Source organism: Polypterus senegalus, chromosome 16 (assembly GCF_016835505.1).
Source record: "Polypterus senegalus isolate Bchr_013 chromosome 16, ASM1683550v1, whole genome shotgun sequence".
In the NCBI taxonomy this organism is placed as follows: Eukaryota; Metazoa; Chordata; class Cladistia; order Polypteriformes; family Polypteridae; genus Polypterus; species Polypterus senegalus.
Genome location: NC_053169.1, coordinates 51,275,565 through 51,302,951, shown reverse-complemented (window position 1 = coordinate 51,302,951; position 27,387 = coordinate 51,275,565). Strand labels below are relative to the sequence as shown.

The 27,387-nt window shown below is 36.9% G+C and overlaps 1 protein-coding gene across 2 annotated transcripts in view; it reads left to right on the top strand.

The window, feature by feature from the left end:
* heatr5b (HEAT repeat containing 5B) overlaps nt 1–27,387 on the top strand; it is a 121,793-nt gene that overhangs the window by 55,568 nt on the left and 38,838 nt on the right. For both annotated transcript variants that reach the window (XM_039737848.1, XM_039737847.1), the window contains exons 19-26: nt 169–328; nt 815–1,004; nt 1,307–1,476; nt 3,801–3,948; nt 5,238–5,417; nt 12,989–13,240; nt 15,842–16,023; nt 17,968–18,036. In XM_039737848.1, coding sequence (XP_039593782.1) covers nt 169–328; nt 815–1,004; nt 1,307–1,476; nt 3,801–3,948; nt 5,238–5,417; nt 12,989–13,240; nt 15,842–16,023; nt 17,968–18,036 — 1,351 coding nt within the window. The remainder of the gene's footprint in view (nt 1–168; nt 329–814; nt 1,005–1,306; nt 1,477–3,800; nt 3,949–5,237; nt 5,418–12,988; nt 13,241–15,841; nt 16,024–17,967; nt 18,037–27,387) is intronic.

The following is a 27,387-nucleotide window of genomic DNA, read 5'->3' as shown; positions in this document are numbered from 1 at the left end:
TCAGATACTGTATCTGAATAAGATATTAGGACAATTTAACTATTAGCTTGGTAGGTTTGATAGACTCCACGTACTCGTGTAGTTTGTTGGCTTCTTCTATTCACAGTTAGTGTGTGAGTAAATGTCCACTTTTATTATTTGTATTTATTGTTTCTGTTTTTTAAACAGGTTGAAGTCTGCTCGTGATGTTGTATCTAGAACTGGACACTCCCTTGCGCTTGGTTGCCTCCACAGATATGTTGGAGGCATAGGTTCAGGACAGCATCTAAAGACGAGTGTCAGCATTCTGCTAGCTCTTGCACAGGATGGAACTTCCCATGAAGTCCAGGTAAGAGCTGTCAAGGTTTTGCTTTAAATTTGCAACACATATTGAATTGATCTATTAGTGCATGGTATCTACTGCACAGTAATGTTTTATTATTTAGTGAAAGTATTCCATAGAAAATATTTGTGTTTCAAAAATTAATATTTTAATGGGGAAACTAAAGCCATGAACATTTAAGCCTAGTATTTCTTGCAAACAAACTATGTGGATAAACTCTTTAAAGAGCACTTTTTGGTTTTAAGTATGTTTTTTCCCACCTGTCATTGAGTTGTGCTTTATAAACTTTAACACTTTATTTGCATAACCATGATCAGGTAATCCGGTTAAACATAAAATGCTAAGTTCTTTATCGTCTGCATTTTGTTTTTTTTTTTTGAAATATAAAACATATTTACAGACTGTTGCACTTTACATGTCTCAAGTGCAATTATTTAATTTTCTTAATTTGTTTGAATAAATCTTTTTACTGTTATATTTTTTGTTTGTTAGACTTGGGCTCTCCATTCTCTGGCCTTAATTGTGGATTCCAGTGGTCCAATGTATCGTGGTTATGTGGAACCCACACTTTCCTTAGTTCTTACCCTCTTACTAACCGTGCCTCCATCTCATACTGAAGTCCATCAATGCCTTGGACGCTGTCTAGGCGCGTTGATCACGACTGTCGGGCCTGAGCTTCAAGGTATTAACCACACTGAATTGTTGCTTTCCATACTTTAACATCAGTGGCTAGGATGCTGTCTAATGTATATTTTTTAGTGTAAAGCAGAAATTCTTGAAATAAATGTCATATAGGACCTAAAACTGAATGTTTATTGTTTGAACTTTCATATAATAAAGCTAAATGCAAACAAATTTGATTGGAATCATGTAAGGTAGATTAAGTTTGCAAATGCAATAAATTTACAAGGTTTTTTTTTCTGTTCTGTGGACAAAAGAAATAGATGCCATTTGCCGTTCTGTTGAATTGTTCTTTGTTTCTAGGTAACAGTGCTACGATCTCCACTATCCGCTCCTCTTGCCTAGTGGGTTGTGCCATCATGCAGGATCACTCAGACTCCCTGGTGCAAGCAGCTGCCATTTCTTGCCTCCAGCAGCTACATATGTTTGCACCACGACATGTGAATCTGTCCAGCTTGGTACCTTGCTTGTGTGTAAGTAAATGTAACTTTTATTTTTCTGAGAGTATTTTAATGAAATGTACAGATAACAATGAAACTTTATTAGTGTTAAGAAGGAGATATTAAAATTACTTTTTTCATGCTGGTGTAATAAAAAAAACTTTAATTATTTGCGTTAAATTTTTATGTTTAAATAATTAAAGCTGGATATAATTTTTCAGTCATTCTTGAAGGTTAATGCAGTTCCTTACAAATTTATTCAGACCTAACTCTGTCTTCTTATAGGGCTTTCTAGCTCCAGTAACGATTCTTCCCGCAGAATTTTGAGTAAATTGAAAACAACAGAAAAAATGTGATAACCCTGTGAATAAATTATTGCAGTCATCAGTCCTACTTTAGCAAGTTTATGAACAAATTAAGAAAAGATTCCATAACAAAATAAAACTGGATAGCTCACAAAGAAGGTGTATTTTTGAAATTCCAAAGTTAGTTTTGATTGAATGCCACATCACCATCTTAAATAGTTGGTATGTAATAATGTCATGCGTCATGTTGATATTAATTATGTGGTAGCAATCAATGTAACGACAGGTATGTAACAAATCTGGTTAACAACATGGGTCACAAAGTGAAGACAACTTGATGTTCTTATAACAGTAAAAATAAGTAAACATTGTGAAAGTCAAATGATATAAAATCATGTGAGGAAATGCACAAATTTGGAGATAAAAAAATGTCTAGAAAATAATGCATGGCAAATGTGTCAAAAACAGAAAAAAACATAACATTTACAACAGATTTCCTTGTGAAAAATAATTGAGGACACCGTCGCCTTACTGCTGGCCTTCGCCAGTGGTGCAGTATTCAGGTTTTGAATCTAAAAGATAGCAGTCAAAATGGAGCTAATGACCATTACAAAGTAGGTAAAACAAATAACACAAGTGCAAAAATTAGGAAATGATACTAAACAATGTAAGGTGCAAATGGGTCTGGACAGCAATTTCAACTCTGGACTGTAGAGTTGTGGGGCAACAATTATAACTGATGTTACCCCCCACCCCCAAGCTGTTAATTTATAACTTTGCATAACTTTAATTTTGCTTATATGAAATCATAATACTATATCAGGCAGGATAGATTATTTTGCTGTTCTAAACTGGCATTGTGTGAGTGTGATGTTTCCTGCCTTGCAGTCAGTGCTTCTGAGATGGACTTCTCTCAATCTTGTGTTTAAGTCACTTTACAGATGTAAAGTTTTGTTAATTACCACATGACAATGAACTGGACAAGTGCAATACAAAATGAATGGAGGAAATTAAGTATTTATAAATGAACTATGTGTGTGTGTGTGTGTGTGTGTATATATATGTATATATATATATGTATATGTATATGTGTATATATATATATATATATATATATATATATATATATATATATATATATATATATATATATATATATATATATATATATATACTGTATGTGTGTATATGGAAGAGAAGGTCTGTGATACGGTTTGCATATTTGCAGCTGGAGATCCACAAAGGGAGAAAATGAAACACGTATCATAAAGTAGTTTTTATTCCTGAGCTTTCAACCCCTGCCAGGGGTCTACATCAGAGGATAATGCTTAGACTTACAAGAATCAAAGGCAATATATATCAATAACTTACAGGGGTGGCTAGGTCCGTGTGGTCGGGGTGGGGCGGTTATTGGGTGTAAAGTCTTGTTTATTATGAATAAGTTCTTAAGTTTGCATGTGCTGGATTTATATCCAAGTGTCTGTTGATGGCGTTCTCATTTGATAACCAGGATTCAGCCAGCTCTCTGGCACTTTTATTATTGGCTTTAAATTTTACTTGTACATCGTCCCAATTAAATGTATGTCCTGTTAATTTAGTATGCGTATAGATCAATGATAGTGAGTCCTTTCTTCTGACGACGTTGCAGTGCTCCTGTATACGTGTTGTGATTCTTTTTGGAGTTTGTCCAATATATACAGCTGAGCAAGAACTGCATGGAATGCTGTACACTGCGTTTCGTGTTTCTGCTGTCGATTTCTTGTTTTTAGCATTAAAGAGGACATACTAAATTAACAGGACATACATTTAATTGGGACGATGTGTATATATATATATATATATATATATATATATATATATATACACACACACACACACACACACAGCATGTATATGAATTAAGTATTATAGTTTAATTTTACAATTTGAGGTGCAGAAAGTTAAAACAGTTTACTTAAGAAAAACATGGCAGTGATGGAATTTGATTCTGACACCTTGTAGTTTTCAAGTCCAGTTTCTTTTATCATCTTTTTTCGTGTTTCTGTTTCTCAGGTTCACCTGGGCAGCTCACATCTACTTCTGCGACGTGCTGCTGTAGCCTGTCTTCGGCAGCTGGCACAAAGAGAAGCTGCTGAAGTGTGTGAATATGCCATGAGTTTGGCAAAAAAAGCAGGAGACAACAAAGACAGCGCCATGATAAGTGTGTAACTTACTAGATTACTCTGGGTTTTTCCCTTCATATAATTAGGAGACACTAATTGAAATACAACTTCAATACAACAAATTATTTTTGTACCTATCACCTTAAAGGTATCGTAGGATGAATGACAATTTTTCCAATTGATTCTTTTCTAAAGTTTGTTAATAAGCTAAGAAATATGGGGATGCATGGTGTTTAAATGTAGCTGTATGATCATTTCTTCTCAAGACCTAAATATATTTCATCACACGTTTCAATTTAAAAGTTTTGTATTAAGAGAAAGCAGCCACGCAACGAAACTAGCTGATTATATAATTTAATGTGTTAATCAGTTTATTAGTTTACAAGGCATATGTTTTCTTTCTAGCGTATGTTTTTATTATAATGTTCTTGTCACATTCTTATGACCCTCCTTGCTCACTTGATGTCTAATAATGCAAGACATTGAGCTTTTTGGGGGTTCCCCCCTATTTTTGACCTTTTAGACCTGAAAAACCCTCATTTTTAGGCCATTTTTGGACTGTGCCTCGTGCAGGAAATTGAACACTGGTGATTAAAGAATAAACTTCAACAAAATGATCAGAAGGGTTTGAAGTGACTCCAGTAGATCAACTCTTAATGGTATGAGGGATCAACATTAACTGCTTTTCACAAAACTTATAATTAATGGGGACTGGTAATATAGACGTGGTGTGTCGTTTTATGCTATTCTCAAGGTTGATGATCATGAATACGATAATATATTTGAAGTTTGTTTTTTTTTTACTGGTGGTCATAGCCCTCTAGGAGCCACTCCCAGAAGGTTGGAAATGGCAAATTTCAAATACAAGCATGTGAAGTATTGTTTTAAACAATTTTAAAGTCTGTGATTCTGAATGTTATTTTTGATATGTTACTATAAATCTGGCCTTCTATGGAGCTGTGTCCGAGAGTAAAAAAAAAATTGACAAATTTATATTACAATTGAGAATATGTGGACTTTAAATGGAAGCACACATTTTAATATTTCATATATCTGATTCAACTGTTATGTACTTCTACCCCATGAAGTAAATTGACACTTCCTACAAACACCCCAAATTAGAGCGGCTTACTCTAAATTACACTTTTTTTTTTATTAAGTGTCTTTTTTCCTAACTTATAGTTTTGTTATAGTGTTCTTGTTTGTTCATGTTAGTGGCAAATCAACATAATCTGTTTTTTAATAAAATTACTTTTTGCTTTTTAAAATATATGCCCTAAGTTTTAAAACGTTATTTAAATCCTAACTGCACTTTCCGTAATTACAGATTTGAATATCACAGAAACTGGCCTTGAAGGCGTTTTGTTTGGAATGTTAGACAGAGAAACAGACAAGAAATTGTGCTCAGACATTCATGACACATTAGGACACATGCTTTCCTCCTTAGCTGTGGAGAAACTGTCTCACTGGCTTAAACTCTGCAAGGATGTTCTGGCTGCTTCTACAGGTAAGAACGAAAGAATGTAATGTCTAGGAGTGCTTTATTAACTCTGTATATGAGGCACTACTGCTTTAATAGAGTTCTATGTTCTCATATGTAGGATAGAGCACCACAAGTAACATTGATGTGATTAGCTTACACTTTAACTGGTTGTCTGTGTCATCCCCCCAACACACACACACACACACACACAGCCCAAATACATTATATTGATTAGAGATTTTAAAGTGAACCAGGGCTTCTGAGTGTTGTTTGTGGTTAACTTGCATCCTATTGCAACCTATCAAGGTTTGCTTCTATTCTTGCATCCCTTTTGAACAGATGTTTTGGAAAAAATCTAAATCCAGGATTTACTAACATGACAATGACAATAACTCATTCTTAAATATCTGAGAATGTTTTGAATATTTTTTCTCCTGTTGGAATTAGGGACTTTATTATTTATTATTATTTTTATTATTTTTTTCTCAAAATCAAGAAAGACTACAAATTATGTTTTTTCAAAGTAAGCAAAACATAATAGGATTTGTAAGCTCCAAAAGCCCATCAGTATCTGTGCAATTATAAACAGTTTGTCCATTGTTCAGCCGCCAGATAAGTATCTTCATCAGTCCTCTTTCTTCAGACTTCGGCTATCAAATATAACACAAAGGATCTATACCTCTTGAGGCTGGGGATCATGAGAATCCATGTTTTTATTAAAGGTAAAACAAAAGGACTGACTTGTTTTATGTTGGTTTTTAGCTTTTACATCATGAAAAGCTGAAATTATATTAAAGGTGTTTAGGTATGTTGATTTATATATTATATGTACAACTATATGTGTTGTTTGTTGTGAACATTCCAATACTAGCATAGAAGTTCCATAACTGTTCTCTCTGTTTCAAATTAAACAGGCTCCTACCCCCAGTTTTCCCTCTCCAGGGGCCTCGTGCATAACGCCGTGCATAGAATTCACACTAAAACATGGCGTACAGACAAAAGCGGAAATGTGTATACACACAAAAAAATCCAGATGCATAAATCTGTGCGTTTGTCAATTTCCACGTTCTTCTGCTACATAAATCCTGGTCTGTGTGAAATGTAACTCGCGTGCACGCTCCTGCCGCCACTCCCAGACTCCTCTCAGAATTATGCCTCTTTGAATATGCAAATCAATATAAATAGCCCCTTATGTTTTTTTTGCATTCTGTGAAAAGGCAATGGCAAAAGCACGGGGAAAAAGAATTTCAGCCAATGCCAAGCAGAGGCAAGGAGAAACGTGCTATTTTTGGTTTATGCAGTGATAAAAACAACAAAAGGAAGTTGATTGAGTAACAGAGTGGCGGAGAAACTCAAAAGTTCAAGTTCAGAAAATCGCAAAGTGCCCAAAATAAATAAGAAGTGGTCAGATATCAAGGTTGCCTTGAAAAGACGAGTTGTAGCCCACTGTGTGAGTGTCATATGGAAGCATATTAGGGTACAGAGAAAAGAAAAACAAAACAGGGACAGAGTTGAAAGAAATGTCCAAATGTCAGCTTTAATCTCAAAATTTCCACTTTAATCACGTAGTTTATTTTGTCATTGAAATAGTACGTCATAAACTTCATCTTAAAATCGTTTCATTTACTTGTTTCTCAGATACCATCGTAACTAAAAGTAACGCGTTAAATGCTTCGAATTCTGTGTGTTCTTTTATGTGCTCTATGTGTGTGAATGACTATGTACTTCTTAAATGGGCTTTCTCTTCCGCTGACAGGGTGCAGAATACATTACATTCATGATCTTACAGCTCTCAGAACAATTTAAATATTAAGATGTATTCTTGATATCATTTTCATAATTATAGAAATTAAAGCATGTATTAAACATGGGGACACAGTGGCACAGTATTAGCGATGAGCTGGCACCCTGTCCAGAGATTGTTTCTGTCTCCAGTAAGATGCTTACTGCACTGTGGGCGTCCTTCCATGAAATAATTTATTGCAGCAGTGCTGTCTCTCTCAAATGTACTAATTCTCAATTCCTCTCCTTCCTTTTCTTTAACCAATCGCCACACGGTCAGCTCTGTAATAGATGCCAAGCCATCTGTAAGCTTAGAACAACGATTCTTCAAAACTTTTATGGAACATTGAAATATCTTCATAGTACATGTTTAATTATTCCATCCATCTATCCATCCAGGGTCGAGCCAGTCCCAGCAAGCATACAGCGCGAGGCAGGAACAATCTCTGAATGGGGCGCCAGCTCATCACTGCTGCTGTCCACCATGCCCTCACATTTTTAATTATTAACAATATACATTATTCTAATGACGTTTAAAACTTATCTGTACAATGCAATAGATAAATAGATATATACTTTATTAATCCCAAGGGGAAAATTCACATACTACACCAGCAGCATACTGATAAAAAACAATATTAAATTAAAGAGTGATAAAAATGCAGGTATAAGCAGGGCTGTGGAGTCGGAGTCGAGGAGTCGGAGTCGGAGACCATTTGGGGTACCTGGAGTCGGAGTCGGCAAAAAGTTAACCGACTCCGACTCCTACTAAATTTAAATGGGAATTAAAAAAGTAAGTTGAAATGTCCCAATTCACAAACAGTCATAATGAACTACTTCTCTGCTGTAAGATTAAAGCCCAGTGCATGCAGTGCATAATGTTACCACAAAACGAACATGTCAAGTAACCATGAAGCATGCTTTTCATTGACTGTATGCGTCACTATATGGGATGTAATGCACAGGTAAGGTGCAGCACCGCTTTCCATTGTGTCGTGTTCCACTGTTACAGGGAACTGTGAACCTAGCCTAAAGCCCCCCATACATTTACAGATGCACTGCCGATTTTTCGGCCGTTCAACGAGTCATCACGCGTCAAACGCCTGAAAAATCATCTGGTGTGTTCTCAGCTCCGTCGGCTCCCCTTCGCTATGCGCTAGTGAAGGGGCGAAGGAGCCGAGAACACAGATCTCCCTACCTGTCTCCAGCAGAGGCTCGTTCTGCTGATCAGCTGGCCAGTGAGTGACACAATGCACTAAACTTCTGGCTGGCTGACAGAGGAGACAGCCACTGCAGCAGACAGAGGCATCACATTACTTTGGATGGGGGCTGGATCTGCCCGTCCATGTGGACACCCGCAATCTGCGGCCGCCAATCAATTGTGTTTGTCTTTAATCTGGCATTATAGTAGAGTGTTGGCTTCCTAGCCAGTAGTTCTGTGGTGAAATGACATGTACAGTATGTTGCCTTCCTTTCCTTCAATGGATGTAGAAAATACAGTAGCATAGTATATACATACAGAGGAATCGGAGTTGGAAGATTTAGAAACTGAGGAGTCGGAGTCGGAGCATTTATCTACCGACTCCACAGCCCTGGGTATAAGGACAGTGACAGCAGTCTGTCGCTGAAGCTGCTCCTCTGTCTGGAGATGATCCTGTTCAGTGGATTCTCTATGATTGACAGGAGTCTGCTCGGCACCCGTCGTTCTGCCACGGATGTCAAACTGTCCAGCTCCTTGCCCACAATAAAGCCTGCCTTCCTCAACAGTTTGTCCAGGCATGAAGCGTCCTCCTTCTTTATGCTGCTTCCCCAGCACACCACCGCGTAGAAGAGGGCGCTCACCACAACTGTCTGATAAAACATCTGCAGCATCTTATTGCAGATGTTGAAAGACGCCAGCCTTCTAAGGAAGCATAGTCAGCTCTGTCCTATCTTGGACAGAGCATCAGTATTGGCAGTTCAGTCCAATTTATCATCTAGCTCCACTCCCAGATATTTATAGGTCGGCATCCTCTGCACACATTCACTTCTGATGATCACGGTGTTCATGAGGGACCTGGGCCTCCTAAAATCCACCACCAGCTCCTTGGTTTTGCTGGTGTTCAGTTGTACAGTGGTGTGAAAAACTATTTGCCCCCTTCCTGATTTCTTATTCTTTTGCATGTTTGTCACACAAAATGTTTCTGATCATCAAACACATTTAACCAGTAGTCAAATATAACACAAGTAAACACAAAATGCAGTTTTTAAATGATGGTTTTTATTATTTAGGGAGAAAACAAAATCCAAACCTACATGGCCCTGTGTGAAAAAGTAATTGCCCCCTTGTTAAAAAATAACCTAACTGTGGTGTATCACACCTGAGTTCAATTTCCGTAGCCACCCCCAGGCCTGATTACTGCCACACCTGTTTCAATCAAGAAATCACTTAAATAGGAGCTGCCTGACACAGAGAAGTAGACCAAAAGCACCTCAAAAGCTAGACATCATGCCAAGATCCAAAGAAATTCAGAAACAAATGAGAACAGAAGTAATTGAGATCTATCAGTCTGGTAAAGGTTATAAAGCCATTTCTAAAGCTTTGGGACTCCAGTGAACCACAGTGAGAGCCATTATCCACAAATGGCAAAAACATGGAACAGTGGTGAACCTTCCCAGGAGTGGCCGGCCGACCAAAATTACCCCAAGAGCGCAGAGACGACTCATCCGAGAGGTCACAAAAGACCCCAGGACAACGTCGAAAGAACTGCAGGCCTCACTTGCCTCAATTATGGTCAGTGTTCACGACTCCACCATAAGAAAGACTGGGCAAAAACGGCCTGCATGGCAGATTTCCAAGACGCAAACCACTGTTAAGCAAAAGAACATTAGGGCTCATCTCAATTTTGCTAAGAAACATCTCAATGATTGCCAAGACTTTTGGGAAAATACCTTGTGGACTGATGAGACAAAAGTTGAACTTTTTGGAAGGCAAATGTCCCGTTACATCTGGCGTAAAAGGAACACAGCATTTCAGAAAAAGAACATCATACCAACAGTAAAATATGTTTTTCTGCTTCAGGACCTGGAAGGCTTGCTGTGATAGATGGAACCATGAATTCTACTGTCTACCAAAAAATCCTGAAGGAGAATGTCCGGCCATCTGTTCGTCAACTCAAGCTGAAGCGATCTTGGGTGCTGCAACAGGACAATGACCCCAAACACACCAGCAAATCCACCTCTGAATGGCTGAAGAAAAACAAAATGAAGACTTTGGAGTGGCCTAGTCAAAGTCCTGTCCTGAATCCAATTGAGATGCTGTAGCATGACCTTAAAAAGGTGGTTCATGCTAGAAAACCCTCAAATAAAGCTGAATTACAACAATTCTGCAAAGATGAGTGGGCCAAAATTCCTCCAGAGCGCTGTAAAAGACTCATTGCAAGTTATCATAAGCGCTTGATTGCAGTTATTGCTGCTAAGGGTGGCCCAACCAGTTATTAGGTTCAGGGGGCAATTACTTTTTCACACAGGGCCATGTAGATTTGGATTTTTTTTTCTCCCTAAATAATAAAAACCATCATTTAAAAACTGCATTTTGTGTTTACTTGTGTTGTATTTGACTAATGGTTAAATGTGTTTGATGATCAGAAACATTTTGTGTGACAAACATGCAAAAGAATAAGAAATCAGGAAGGGGGCAAATAGTTTTTCATACCACTGTAGGTGGTTTGAGTTGCACCATTTAACAAAGTCCTTGATTAGGTTCCTATACTCCTCCTGCCCCTGCCCACTCCTGATGCAGCCCACAATAGCAGTGTCGTCAGCGAACTTTTGCACGTGGTAGGACTCCGAGTTGTATTGGAAGTCCGATGTATATAGGCTGAACAGGACCGGAGAAAGTACAGTCTCCTGCGGCGCTTCTGTGTTGCTGGCCACAATGTCAGACCTACAGTTCCCGAGACGCACATACTGAGGTCTGTCTGTAAGATAGTCAACGATCCATTCCACCAGGTATGAATCTACTCCTATCTCTGTCAGCTTGTCCCTAAGGAGCAGAGGTTGGATGGTGTTGAAGGTGCTAGAGAAGTCCAGAAACATAATTCTTACAGCACTGCTGCCTCTGTCCAAGTATGAGAGGGATCGGTGTAGCATATAGATGATGGCATCCTCCGCTCCCACCTTCTCCTGGTATGCGAACTGCAGAGGGTCAAGGGCGTGACGGACCTGTGGCCTCAGGTGGTGAAACAGCAGCCGCTCCATGGTCTTCATCACATTTGATGTCAGAGCGACAGGCCGGAAGTCGTTCAGCTCACTAGGACGTGATACCTTTGGGACTGTCCCTTGTTCCAGGCTCTGGTTGAAGATACGCTGTAGAGGATTCCCCAGCTCCAACGCACAGGCCTTCAGCAGTCGTGGCGATACTCCATCTGGACCCGCTGCTTTGCTAGCACAAAGTCTCCTCAGCTCTCTGCTTACCTGGGCTGCTGTAATTGTGGGTGGGGGGGAAACTCTCTCCTATGCTGGTATCAGCAGAAGGATGGGTGGGAGGGTGCAGTACTCCGAGGTGAGAGTGGGTAGGGTGGTCAAACCAGTTAAAGAAGTTGTTCATCTGGTTTGCTCTCTCCACGTCTCTCTCAATGGTGGCACCCTGCTTCGAGCTGCAGCCAGTGATGATCTTCATCCCATCCCACACTTCCTTCATGCTGTTATTCTGCAACTTCTGCTCCAGCTTTCTCCTAACATGCTTTACTGCTTTTCATCAGTCTGCTGGTCTCTTTTACACTGGGGGAATTCACTGTTCATTAATTTGTCACAGTTAAAATATTTGAATACCATAAGAGTAAACCACTCTCCAGAAATAATGTTAATGTCCATCTTGATGATCCAGAAGGCAATTGGAAAAATATTTTGTAAGTGAAGGTCATGAAATAATCAATGACTGCATTCTCACAAAGTGCTTTATTTGAAAAACAGAGTATATTGAGAGGTGTAAATTTAGGCATGATCTGTTTACATTTTCAGAAAACAACTTGCATATTGTTTTACCAGGTTATCATGAAAATATTGTTTATTAGCTGAGAATGAACATGTTGCATCACTGTAAGACTTTCATTACGGTTCTTGGACTTAACAAACTCTTCAGTAATGATGCAAAACAATGTCTAAAACTGAAGAAATTTTGAGTTTTGAAATGATAGTCAATGTTCTGATCTTAACCAAGTTATAATGAAGCACGACCTGAAGCTAGCAGTTCATGAAGTGTTGTCATAAATACCTCCATCTTGCTGTGCAAGTTTGATCAAGGAATACAAGTTTTATTCTAGTCATTTCTGTTAAACGAGATGTAATCAGTTTCTAAAAATGCAGGTTCAAAGACCTGTTCCCTTTATTAGAACTTTGATAAATGTCAAGTTACATGTTAGATCTTGCTGATTTAGCAATGCCTGTAATTTTAAGAGTTCACAAAGAGTACTGTTAAACAAGCAATAGTAAATCTTGTAGCTAACAATTACTACCTTTGAGGACTAATTTATATTAGTCTTAGTTCTTCATTATCGTGTTAACACCACAATCTAAATATCTTTTATCAAAAGCATAAAAATAATTGTACCAGGAAGAGCTTTAAACTGATGTATTGTCCATGCTGTTCGCTGCCAAATAATAAAAAAAATGAATATTGCCAAATCAATGGCTGTTGTGCAACATATTTAATTATGTCATGTAGTAAATGTTTGTTTTTTTTATTTTCTATTGTATTATTGAGAAAGTAAAAACCAACAAAGATGTTAACTCCCATTGGCATTGGGATGACCCTGTTCCTTTATGTTTTGTAGATATTGGTGCAGCAGGACCACTTGGGGTTGGAAAGGAAGAAGACTCTGAAAAAAAAGATGAAATGGATGATGACAGCATGTTTACAGCACTTGGCGAGGATGACAAATCTAAACTGTCTGTAGCCCCTCGCTGGGTGACACGTGTGTTTGCAGCAGACTGCCTGTGTCGAATCATCATGCTTTGTGAAAATGTGGACAAGGCACACTTTGACCTGGCTGCAGCTCGCTCTGCCAAGCTTAAGAACCCTAAAAGTAAGAATTTTTTTTTTCTTCGATGTATGTCTCTTACACTCTCAACCATACAAATACTTTGAATCATTGTTAATTCAAAATTTTCGTTCACTGTTTAGAAATGCTTATTATGTGGTATCTAAAATACATTGTTGTCATTCACTTATTTTATTAAGGTTAAAACTGTAAAAGACTCTAATTTTATGCTAAACATAGCATGACAAATACTTAGGTAAAAGGAACTAAGACATCTCCTGTTCTGTCTTACTAATTTATGTAATTCTGGACTCTAATTCTGTTATAATTCTATAGCAAACACCATCAGAAAATGCTTTAGCTTGTACAGCACATCCTTTATGTTTATTACTTCATTATTTTCATCTGTATATTCGTCTCTTTTAACAGATATGTATTCAGACAGTTCAAAGCTTTTTTTTTTTCTCTATCCGCCACATTGCATATTTATACAATGTCAATTCTGAGTGATTAACCATTCTTAACCAAAGGATTCCAAAATTTTGTGTTGACTCAGTTTTGACCCTTGACTTTGTTCATACCAATTAAATTACTTTAATCATATAAACAGATATCAAATATCAAAGCAGCCTCCACAATCAAGTTAAAAATACTCAGTTGCAGTGCATAACACATCCACAAATATACTGTATCATCCTATCTTAGCTCTGGGTGAGCTCATATTTTTATCATAATTCTGGTGACCAATAATGAACTATAGAGTAATTAATAATATACTGTATACACAAACACACCCCACACACAAACCAGGCCCAACTTCGTATCGCCAGTCCACCTAACCTGCATGTCTTTGGACTGTGGGAGGAAACCAAAGCACCTGGGACGACTGCAATGCAGCAGCACTACCACTGCACCACCATACCACCCCTTGATAGAAGTTCATAATTAACTATGAGGCAATTTTTCTTTGGTTTGTTAAGGTGCTTGTGTATACTGCAGCTAAATGTGATGTGATGAGTCACTTAAAACACTACCTAATGTTACTGATTTATTTTTTATGTCTGTCTTAACTCCCATCCCTACACAATTCAAACAGCTTTATTATCAGAAAGCCCAGCATGAAAACAGGGTCCTATAGCTGCTGAGACATCAAACAGATTAACAGAGGCCCAGATTGATTATTGTTAGAACAGTTCTAATACATTTTTGCCAAATTCTAAAAGAAACTCTAAAGCATTCCACACATATGGAGGATGTGTTAAGATTCTTGGCAAATAAGACCATTTAAGAACTCACAATAGATTTTTTTTATAACATAATTGTCCCATTAGTTGATATTTCAGATAATCCTGTTTTAGGATCTGGACTAATTAGGAACCCAGCACTGTCTGTAAATGAGCAACATTTTTATCCCCTTATGATTTTACATACTTGGAATTCCTAAAATTCCTAATTCAGAGAGACAAGTGCTTTTTGACATAGTTTAAATTTCAGTTCTCTTCCATTATATTTTTGCATAGTTTTCACTGAGAAGACTTTGCAAAATATATACATAGGTGTATGTGAGATGTACAGTTTGCACTTGGGTTGCATTAAATGTCAAAATAATTAATAAAATTATATCTTGATGATGGGAGACTTCCATTCAGTGCCTTAGTATATCTAACTGGAAAGGTTTCTTTTAAAAGAATTATTTAACTTTCACACGGTGAGTTAAATGTGTTACTTGGAAAACTGTGCTTGAGGCATAATTTTAAAAAAATATGCAAATACAGTGTCAATACAGAAATAACTGAAGGTCCAGATACTGTGTGTCTTCCATGAATTAAATAATGTTTGAGTTAAAGATGGTTATTATGTACAGGAGCAAATGACAATAAGAACGTGGCCTTAAAATGTCTCTTATGTTGACACAATATTTTGAGCAAGTGAGTAACTGCTGGTTTAATACTAATTCTGTGAGCTAATATGAGATAAAGATGTAACCACCCACTATATACCATTTTAAATTTTCCATTAAGTTGCATCATTAGAATTTGATAAGCGTTTTACTTTTTTTGTAAATTCAACTTAATAGATATTTAAATGGTTTTAAAACAATAAAATAAAACTCCTCCAGGTACAAGATCGTTTATTTTGGTGTTTGTTACACTGTATATATCCCCAAGGGGAATTTGTCTTTTTTGCAAGACCTTTGGAGGTCAAAGCACAGGGTACTAGAGATAATAAACTCTTATTCATATTAAACTTAAACCCAGAAATCTTATGGAATTTCTCCTGTAGATACAGTACATGCGACAATGATGACAATGGTTCAATAACACAGAGCACCATATTATCAGCATGCAGAGGTACTATTTGTTTATGTCCTTCCCTTACAATACCCTGAAAATCTGAGTGTATAAGAAGATAATTAGTCAAAAGTTTAGCAGCAATATCAAATAGCATTAGTGGTAAGGAACAGTCCTGTCTGGTTTCTCATTGTAAACCAAAACTGTTAGATTGTTATATTATTTTCAGTGCTTCTGATTTGAAGTGTACTAGTTTAATCCAAGAACATATTTATGTAACACATTGAATAAATACCCCATTCAATTTCATTGTTTTCCTTAGATCTAATTACCACCCATTTACCATCTTTTCCAGATGATCTGCTAGTTCTTCATCTCTCTGATCTCATAAGAATGGCCTTTATGGCTGCTACTGATCATAGCAACCAGCTCAGAATGGCAGGCTTACAGGCCCTAGAGGACATCATCAAAAAGTTTGCAGCCGTCCCTGAACCCGAATTTCCAGGTCATGTCATTTTGGAACAGTATCAAGCTAATGTAAGTGGCATATAGTTCGGGAGCAGTTTATGACATTAGGTACATTTGATAAATCACTTTTAGGCTTTCCGTGATGCTGTATGTTCTGCTATGATGATATAGTACTTTTTTCTAGCTTTTATATTTTTATAATGCATGCACAGATGAGCAAAATAGCTTATAACCTGCTTTCTTAAGGCTCAGTGCAGGTTTTTTTGTCTAGTAGCAAGCAATCCTGCATAAGAAGAGTTAAAAATTGGAGAGGGGAGCAGTTATGTATTTATATCTTTTAATGGCAAAAATGTACTCTTTCTTGTGGCCACAAAAATGGCATGATTTAATGCAGCCATTTCCAAATAAAGCACTAGAAAAGAGTGAGTCTTTGATGTCACTGCTGTAGTTTTGAGCTGGTGGAAGAATGTGTTACCGGCCTAAGGGAACCTGGGCCCAGGTACAAGCCACTGTTCGTACAGGGTGTAGCATGGTGAAAAGCATAAAAGAAGCAGGCAGCAGTCCAGAGTATCAGACCATATGTCTCTGTTCTCCTTTATTCTAATTTACCCAGAAATATATAAATGCTTCAGTCTCTGCATAGATCAACATGACAATCAGTCAAACAATGGTGCATGACAATTTCCACTGCAGAACAACAATGTAAACACATTTACTTTGGTTCAACAATAGTATTGTCGTCCGCTATCAAGAAGTACCTAATTAGAAACCAATGTCCTTGTTCATTTTCAAAGGAAGCAGGCAGTAGTGTACCACCACATTTTGTTTGGATGAGCTACTGATCAAAGCAGTCTGATTATTCAAAGCAGGTGACTCTTTTTCAAGACGGGTAAATATTTGTCCTGTAGATAGCCATCATCAATAAACTGTAGCAGAATTTTCCTGGAATTTTGTCTTTTCTATAAAACAGTGAATTCAAGCCCATTAAACTGCAGTAGTTAGGGGACGCACTGATTGTGCACAACATAATTCACGCTGCTGCATTCTTCTTCGGATTTGAGGGTCTTCAACCAGTTTAGTACTGTTCCTCTTTTTTGTTTAAGGCATCGGTTAAAATGTCACGTTTCTTCATTTACAAACCACTTTCCATTAAGTAAATCTTTCAGTGTAGAGGCCACTGTAACTGTTGAGAAAGATCCTTCTATATAAAAGCGGTCGGGTGTCCTTCTGTCCCATGAGTGCTACGCAGGCACGGAGTTTTACACATGCCCCGTCCATTTTGCAATGCACGATGGGATTTGTAGTTTCGTTTTTCCAGGTAAAAGATGATTTTCTACTTCAGAATTTGCGATATCTTCTTCTTTCTTACTATATAAAAGCGGTCGGGATTTTCCTTCTGTCCCGTGAATGGAAAGCGTAGCGGTATTCCACTTATCACAGACTTACTACTTGCAGCTTGCGGTATGAAGCGACATGATGTGAGCAGAGTTCTGGTGCTCCCATCGTTCCCTTGCTTTTGTGCGCGATGCGCTGGAAAAATAGACAAAATTATATCTCTGGAAATAATGTTGATGGAGTACAAATGCTCACCGCGTAGTAAATATCTGGGGGGGTTCAAAAGGGCGACCTCAATATAGAAAAAAAGTTTAAATTTCATCACAAAAATAACAGAAACTACGAGTATTAAAGTAATACCGCTCAAATGCAATATAACCAAATTAATGAGTTTGTATAAAATATCAAATTGATCTACATATTGAATTGCCTTAAGAAGTGGTCAACTTAAAAGTCGGTCGCCTTAAAAGGCGGGTCAGCCTAGTAAGAACATAAGAGCCAAGAGATTAACAATGATATTATGTGTACTTTAAACTGAAGAACTGCTAGGCATGTGTAGGTTACTGAAGAGCTCTAGAAGTACTCTTTTGTGCAGGTAAACAAATGATACATTTAATTACTTCTGTCTGCTATCTTATTCTCTGTCCTCCTTTCTGTCTGTGTGCTTTACTTTGATAGGTTGGGGCAGCTTTACGTCCAGCTTTCTCACAGGATACACCTTCTGACATAACAGCAAAAGCATGTCAGGTAAAGTACTTATTAATGCCTGTTTTCTGGCATGTTATACTTATTTTATTTCTGGACTCTTTGTGCATAAAAAATTTTCTCATCATCAAATAAACAGACCCTTAAATTATATTGTGATTTTAGTCTTCTTACCCAGTGATATTAAATCTGAGCCAAGAGAAATATGAATTCCAGAAAATGTAAAAAAAAAAAAATCTTGCATAATAAAATTATAGTAATTGGATTGCAGGCAACCACGATACTGTTAGAAGTATGGTGTTAATAGCTGCTATAGCAACAGGAATGTCTGACTCTTGAGAGGAGACTAGTGACAGGGATGTCTTGCCGAAGCTGTACAATCTGAAGAAATGCTGCAACCTTCATAGAAGATAATTTGAAGGAACAATACTATTAAATGTGGTTGTTCACTTCATTTAATACATACACATAGCTTAAAACTTAACATTTTTGTAAAAACAGCACAATTCAGAAATTAATCTCCAGATGCAAGAACATGTTGGTAATGCAGACAGCAAACACTTTTTTGCAGCAGGCCCTTTCAAGGTTCTTAATGTCAGGGCATATGATGTGTTTGGTTTTGTTAATGCAGACCAGCTTGGCAAGGAGCAAGTTAAAATTTGAAAGGGAAATGTGGTGGTTCGGAAGCAGTAACAATTCACTTGATTGTGATATGGTGATATTTTTTTGGAAAAGATGCCTCACTGAAGTAAAAAGCTGTGCTTCAGAAAAACATTCAAGACAGTTGTATCCCACCTTCCGGATGATGAGACATTGCAGGCATTGTTCCATATGCTTGAACTCTCTTAAGGTAATCCCTTTAGAAAAGTACTTTAAATGGTAATTAAATAACTTTGCTGTTCATACCATCCAATGTATTAAGGACTGAAAATTAATCGGTAGTCTTTCTGTGGGGATTCTGATAGGTGCACCATTGGTATTTATGCTTTACAATCCCAGATTGTACCTAGCCTCCACACTCTTACTTAATCCAAATTGTTAACTCAAAGCTATAAAAACTGCATATTGTCTTATTTTGTATTAATAATGAAATAAGTTATATTTGATCTATTTCTATTATATCTTTGAAAAAGAAAACTTATATTGGCGAGTGTCTATGAATGCAGAAACTGATAAATGTGAAATGTATCTGCAACCACACAACAGGCACTAGCAATTTATATCCATCTAGTAAGTGGAAATCTTGATTGTTTTCATTAAAAAAAAATGTAAACCCTCAAGCTTTAAATTTCAAACGTTAAACATTATTTTATAAAGCTCAGACGATGAGGAATCCAGAATGTTTTTTCATATACTCTATAACACACTGTAGATATTCTCCCAGTTTTAGGATTTTGAGTTATGAGTTGTAAAGCTAGCAGTAAGTTTTAGTTTTGCCAATATGTCAATTAAGAATTTGTTATGGTTATAAAAGGAAATATGTTAGAAAATGTACTGTATGCATGGCACAACGTTCAGGTGTATTCTGGAGGTAAGTTAAATGATAATGGAAAAATCAAGTTATTACATTTATGTTTATTAAATATTTTTGTAACCGTGTGTCATATTCAAAAATAACAGCAATAATAGGATGCAATTACATGTGTTGGTAGACTGTATTAGATGTAGTATCCTTTTAACAGCCACTTCACAATAAAGTTAAAAATGGAGCACAAATAGGCTTGTTGTGGCTCAGTAGCTTTTATAGACAGCAGATTACAGTTAAAGTGATCTAAAAATGGCATTAATTGATGTGTTATTGGTGGAGGGTCCATTACTTGTTCAGTTTTCTTGTACAGTATATAATATTATTTAAAGTATCCAATAGAGTAGTACCCAATAATTAGCAAATAAAAAACAACCATTATTAGGGAATGCCAAAAACTAGCACAAAATCACTATCAATATTTCCCTATGAAAGAAGAAAAGTAACATGTTCCCCATCTAGCTATTAATATTAGTTAGAACACAAAATACATTAAGAATTATGTAAATAAGCAAGAACTTAGAAAGGAACTTATTTATTGTATAATGGAAATATGAAAGGTGACATTTATCTTAGATTTTAATTCCAGTCTTAAAATATATGGAATAAAAAGCTGGTAGCAGGTAAACCACAAACCCAGCTCCATCTTTTATACATTATACAGCTAAGCAATTAGTACAGTGCAAACTGTAATCCTGCCTTGTGCTTGCTGTTGGTGGCCAGTATGGTCCTTGTTGAATGCCCGGTGGCTGTAATCTTCTGCCCATAGATCAACTGTAGCTCCCTTTTTAAACCCACGCTTTGTTTATATTGCTTAGGGCAGCTGCACATTTGCCTTATAAATAATTACATCAAACACCATTTAGCTGCAAGTTGATAATGTTGGTTCTTTACAATAATAATATGCATACCATAGTAGTTCAATCAATTCAGTTTTATATATACTTGCATATTTGTTTTCCCCTTCCATTTAGTTCCAGAGAAGTGAGTCTTTTGTACTTCTGTGGTTAACTTAACTAAAACAGCAGTAAAGGGGGGCTGCTGTGTAGTCTGCTTTTGAGTGCAAACCCTCCCTGGTGTCTGACTCACTTGCATTGGGCATCTGAGTGGCTGTCCGACGAGTAAAAGAGAAAAATATACAAAATTTAAAAGTTCAAGCAACTGCTCTCAAGGTACAATTGAAACAATTTAGTGAACTAATTCATAGTTAAAGTTGCACAGAACATTTTAAGATAGAAGTTCACAAATTCAGCAATGCTGTTCAATGAGAAATTTTGAAATTTCAAAACTTTGTACAGCTTAATTTGTTTTAAGTTAAGTCATGTTGGGGAGAATGCACTGGTACAGCGTGTTGCCGCACCCATTACACGACGAAACAACTCTGGATCCTGGTTGGCAACCCCCCAGGCAGACACACAGTCCAGTCCCACCCTCTGGAAATGACCCTCTATCTGCTGCAGCCAGGTGTTACGTGGGCGACCCCTTGGCCTGGTCCTGCCACTCGGGTCCCCAGCAATGAGGATCTTACGAGCCGGATCACCCTCGGGGAAACGCACCGCATGGCCGTAGTGCAGTAACTGACGCTATCTCACAATGCAGGTAATGTGCCTCATTCAGGACTCCATGAGCAACCGCTAATTTGACACAAAGTCAAACTAATGGTACTCGAGGATTTTCCAGAGAAACACAGTACCAAAGGAGTCCAGTCTTAGTCTCAGGTCACTGGATAGGGTCCATGTCTTACAACCATATAGCAAGACAGGAAGCACCAGGACTCTAAAGACTTGGACCTTCGTGCATGTAATGTTTTAAGAGTTATATATGGTATGTCAGATACCATTATTAGAGGTAAGGGGAAAAACATTTATGTACAGTACAGTGAAGCATCAGGATTTTTTTTATTTTTTTTTTTAAATATATGGGTCGTCCTAATCTTTTAATTTTTCAACATATAATTTTAAAATCGAGGCAAAGTTTTTCTACTGGTGCTTGCCTTAAAAAATGCCCTTTTGTTTTTTACATTTCCATATTTAGTCCACCATAAATTAGACAGGTGCTGCACAAATTCTTATACTAAATGAATGGTCTACATTTAAGTCAGACATTTTGGTTCATTTTGGCTTTTACAATGATACAAAAGAGCTTCTTATAAAAAATATTATACTGAGTTGACAAGCAGGGTCCAGCATTGAGTAAGTGCATAAGAAAATTAAACCTACAGTCCAGTAAAGTTTCTTTTAACACCTTTAGTGATAATTCAAAGAAAAATAAATTGCAGAAAATCAGGAAAAGTTGTCATACACACAAAAAGGAAAAACAACAATGGTTTCTTCTCCGTCGTTCCAGTCATATCCTACTTTTAGAATGTTACGTTTTGTATAGTACATTCTAGTAAACTTGCAATTACAGGCTACAAGTTACTCTTACGAAGTATAAGTTATGATTTGAAACTGTGTGTCCTACCATGTCTTGGCAGCTTCTAGGAAGAACAAACACTGAACTGAGTATGTCCTTAGTACCACAAGAAAATAGGCTGGAACATTTCAGTTATATGTAAGCATACAGAGGTTAAATTAGAACCTTTCATTCTCTGTTTACAGTGCCTATAAAAGCATTCACCTGCTTGGAAGTTTTCATTTTGTACTGTTATACAGCATTAAATTACAGTAGATTTTATTTTGCTTTTTAGCACTAACCAGCAGAAATTGACTCATTAATTGCAAAATGAAAACAGAATTCTGCAGTGGTCTTTATTAGCTACAAATATAAAGCACAAAATAATTGACTGAGTAAGTATTCACCTTAGACACCTGAATCATCACTGGTAAAGCCAAATGGTTTTAGAAATCACCTAATTAGTTCAGTAGAGCTCACTTATCTGTAGTCAATGGCTTTCAATTGATTACAGTATAAATACACCGGATCTGGAAGGTCTATCTTGTTGTGACTCTGTATGGTGTCCTAACATTCACAGTGAAGAAAAGAGAACACTCCAGGAAAATGTGATTGAAAAGCACAAGTCAGGGGATGAAGACAAGAAAATATTTCTAGGAGTAAATCAGTCATTAAGAAATGGGAAGAGTATGACACAGTTGTACATCTGTCTAGAGCAGGCTGTCTGCAACAACAGAGTGATCGTGGAAGAAGACAATGACTAGGGTCACGAAGAGACCAATGATAACTCTGAAAAGCATTACCACCCTTAGTGAATGAGACCATAGAGAGTCTGCATACAGTAACTGTTGCCTGGGTGCTTCACCAGCCACAGCTTTATGGGAGAGTAGCAAAGAGAAAAAAAACATGACATCTTGGCTAGAGTTTGCCAGAAGTCATATGGGAGACTCTGAAGTCAGCTGGAAGAAGGTTTTATGGTCTGATGAGAATCAGGTTTTTTGGCAGTCAGAATAAATGCTTTGTTTGGTATAAAGCTTGAAGCGTGGTGGTGTGGTGCTTCGTGCCATGGAAATGCTTCACTGCAGCAGGCTCTGGACGGCTTGTAATTGCAGAAGGTGAAAGGAATGCAGAAAATTCACGTTAATCCTAGAGGAAAACTTGATTTAGTCTGGATAAAACAAATATTTATTTATCTTTTATTTATTTTTTGGCCATGCTTAAACAATAAGGAACATTTCTCAGTATCTGAGAACCGAATAGTGAACATTTTTTGTTTCAGTATAAAAATATAATAAGGTTTTGTGAAAAGACTAGCCTGTATTTATGAATTTTCAAATGAAACTTGTGTATATTCAAATACTCTAATGTCAATTATTGGTTCCCAGATCTACTGGAGACCTAAGGATTATCTCACAAGGTTTAACTTCTGTCATTTAAAAAGAAAGTAACATTTTGCAATGCACCGTAGGATTGAATCGAAGTATTTAATAGTTTACAACTTAAAATACATCATAATATCAGCACATAATGACCTAATTATCAAGGCAGTATTGTATAGTGAGAACACTGGCAGTTCCCATCCCTGGTAATTGTTATATGAAGGTTTTAGAATTAAAACTATTTGGACCACAAAAAGGGGATTCATATATAGGTTACTGTGCTCACAAAGTAATTTTAACTTATTTAAAAGATTCTATTTTGTTACATATTCAAAAGTATTCATACTAAAATATATGTAAGAAAATATATTTTTAAATATTCCCTGGCAAACCTTTTTTTTTAAATATATTTTACAAGTACAGTATTCTAGTGTAGAATATCTTTTATTTTTATTGCTTAAAGGAGAAATGTAATACAGTTTAAATCTAGGCAACCTTGAAGTTGCTTCTCTGGATAAATCTTTTGTACAGAAATGGAAATCATAATTCAATAAACTTTCTTGTTAACATTATTAAAAACTGGTTTCTTAAGGCCATGTTTTGTTCGGCTTCTAAATGTTTCCATAGTTTTGCTTATAACCACTTTCTTTTATAGAATATAAAATCATTTTGGAAATGGAAGGCCAAAATAATAACAAAGTTATACAGTCATTCGTTTTTTCGTGGTGTTTGTAGCATTCCAGTGATCACAAAGATTGAAAAAAAAAAATTAAGAAAGTTGCATATTTTGCTGTCCAAAGCTAACATTTGCTTTTTCTTGAATTTATTCCTTTTGGCTCTCAGTCAGTAGTCAGAAGGTTCAGCCTTAAAAATGCACAAAATGTCAGTTTAGAAAGAGCAGTACAGTTTGGGGAATCTGCCAAGTGCCATTAGTAGACCAGAGTGGCATTGAGTTACCTACAGAAGACTGTTTTGCTTAGCAGCTTGAGCTCATTTAAGTTGTATTACTATGTTGTCCAAGTACTCTGAATGGAGAAAGAGGAAATAAACAGGCCTGTGTAATCAAAATATCTTCCTTTTCATTATACGGTCCCTTGTCTGTAGAAATTCTTAAATCTCAATGCCCAGAGTGACCAGTTCATAATCATTAAACCAGCCCTTTTAAAGAGAATGAGTCAATAATGGTACTGTGCAATGCAAATGAAGCAAAGTTAAATCTAATGCTTGATAGTATTTTCATGCTTTTCAGCTAGAGAATTGGCACACAGAGCCAATTCATTTAATGTCAAGAATTGGTAATAGCCATCACTGTCTCTTTCAGTATTCACATAGCTGGAGAAGTTCACACCCAGCAGTGGCTACAGATATTCTAAATACAGTGCTCCGAAAGTAGACAGATTTGGAGTGAAAACCATATGATGCAATATATCCAGCCATGGTTTGTCCACTCTAACTGCAGCCTTTGAGTGTAGCTACAACCAAATTAGATAAAGGGTCAAAAATTGCGCTGGGTTTCCACAGTGCAAACTAGTAACTGTGGTATATAGGCAGGTGAGTGACTTGCTCATGGTCACACAGTGTTAGTGGCAGAAGGTGTTTTTATTCCTAGGGTTTTTATTCCTAGTCCTAGGTCCAAAGACTTAGCCACTACAACACATTGCCTGTCAGTAATATTAGCCTGTGGTTAAAAAATAAATAAATAAAAATAAAAACACAAATATTGCATACAGAAAAGCACTTAGTTACATAGATACACCTGATTAATCAACAGCACTGTGACTGATGCCCTTTGTCTTACAAAATTTCCTGGCCAAAGCCAAGTAACACAGCTAGTTAGTAGGTATAATGCAGTAAACCAGAACTTGAAATTAAGTTTCTACTATGAAATAAGGCACAAAGGTTTAGCTTACACAAGACTGTATCATTTTAAAATGTAATTTCCAAAAGAACTAAACATTTGGATTATCTTACGTTAAGGTGAGGCCAGTAAGCATAATATGTATCACAGGTAAATTAGTAAAAGGAAATGTTAAGGAAACAATCGAGCAGCACATGCCAAGAGCAGGTGTAGTAGCAAATATTCAGCATGGGTTCATGCGAGGAAGGCTGTGTATTACTACTATGCTGGAATTTTATGAGGAAGCAAAAAAATCATGTGATAAAAGGAGTGCTTATGATATTTATCTTGATTTTCAGAAGGCTTTTGATAAGTAATTATGTGAAAGGTTAGCGATCAGACTGAATGAAGTGGGGATTCAAAATGTGGTGTATGAAGCAAAGGGTTATAGTAATTCAGACTTTTTTAGAATTAGGTGATAAAAGTGGTGTCCCTTAACGGTCAGTGCTGAGACTGCTGCTCTTTATAATATACATAAACTGTTTAGATAAGAATGTATACAATGAGTTGTTAAGTTTGCAGATGATACCAAACTGGGTGGAAGAGCAAATAATGCAGAATCAGCTAAAGGGACTTAAACTGTATAAAGGCTGAAATTTAATGTAACTAAATGTATGGACTTACAAGCAGGAAGTATAAATGTTAGATCTGAATACACAATGGCTGGTTTTACACTTCAAAGTATGCCATATGAGAAGTACCTAGGATTCATAGTTGACTTGTCACTGTGTACAGAACAGTGTACAGAAGCAATCAAGAAGACTAAAGGAATGTTAGATTATATACAGTAGCACTGTGTGTAGAGTTCCAGGTAAGTAAGGTAATGCCTGAACTATGTGGTGCTCTAGTGAGGCCTCACGTGGAGTACTGTGTAGTTTTGGTCTCTGTATTACACAAAAGACATAGCGATGCTACAGAAGGTTCAGATGAGAACAGCTAGACATATTCCAGGACTATGAGGTTTGAGGCAAATGTAGATTATGAGGTAACATGATCGAAATGTTTAAAATTATTAACTGAATTAGTACAGTGGATTTAGGCTGTTACTTTAACATAAATTCTTACACTGGGATAAGGTTGGAATCTTATTAAGGGCAAACTTCCAACAAATTTACATAGCTTTTTTCCACGCAAAGAACAATGGACATGTGGAATAAATTAACAAGTACTATGGCGGACAGTAGGATGTTGGGGGCATTGACTTGATCTTGACTTGATGTTATTTTGGTGAATAGCATATGCAAGGTTTTTAGGCTGTATGGCCTGTAGTTATCACTAATGCTCAAAAGTTAGGAGTTTAAAACTAATATTTTTTTCTGTTATATGATTAATTACAATATTCAGTGAGAAATGTAATTGTCTTGCTGCATTTCAACGCATGAAGTGTAAAGTATATTAGCATATACAAAACATGAATGCCACTTTATGACACTGAACTGCAACAATCATTCATAATGGGAGCAGTAGTAAAAAAAAAATGTAAAAACTGATGGTCAGGAAAAAAAATCATTCATTGCTCTCATACAGTGTTAAAAGTGGTTAAAATGAGCATGCTGGTTGGAAAAAATGATTTTAAGTAACTAATCAATTTTCTTGAGTCAGAGTGCCATATCCCATCTCAGAGTGCCATATCCCATCTAGAGGCACTGTCACAAATTTACAGTGAAGACAAAAGAGGAGAAAACCTATCTAGTCAATGCCAATAGGCTTGCACTCACAACTGATTTTGGGACAGTGCTAAAAGCTGTGAGGTATACCACAATACTGTTGCACCACATGCAGTAGTTGAAGACATGTTTCTGGTATTATAGACACTGAATTTTCCAGCAAGACATACAGTATAGCTGAGGGCCTTGCCAGGAGACTTAACTGCTTCCGTGTAGACATGGTTACTCATAGGCTAAGTGGTTGCCTATGCTCATCAAAACACCCAATACATTGTAGATTCTGATTCACCCTATCTTGTGAACTGGGGCTCTGTAGCATGCTTTGCAGTTACACTGGAAGTTGCAACCAGAAACTGATTTTGTGATATTATACTTAAAATTGTCCATCCATCCATTATCCAACCCGCTATATCTCAATTACAGGGTCATGGGGGTTCTGCTGGAGCCAATCCCAGCCAACACAGGGCACAAGGCAGAAAACCAACCCTGGGCAGGGCGCCAGGGCACGCACGCACGCACACACACACACAC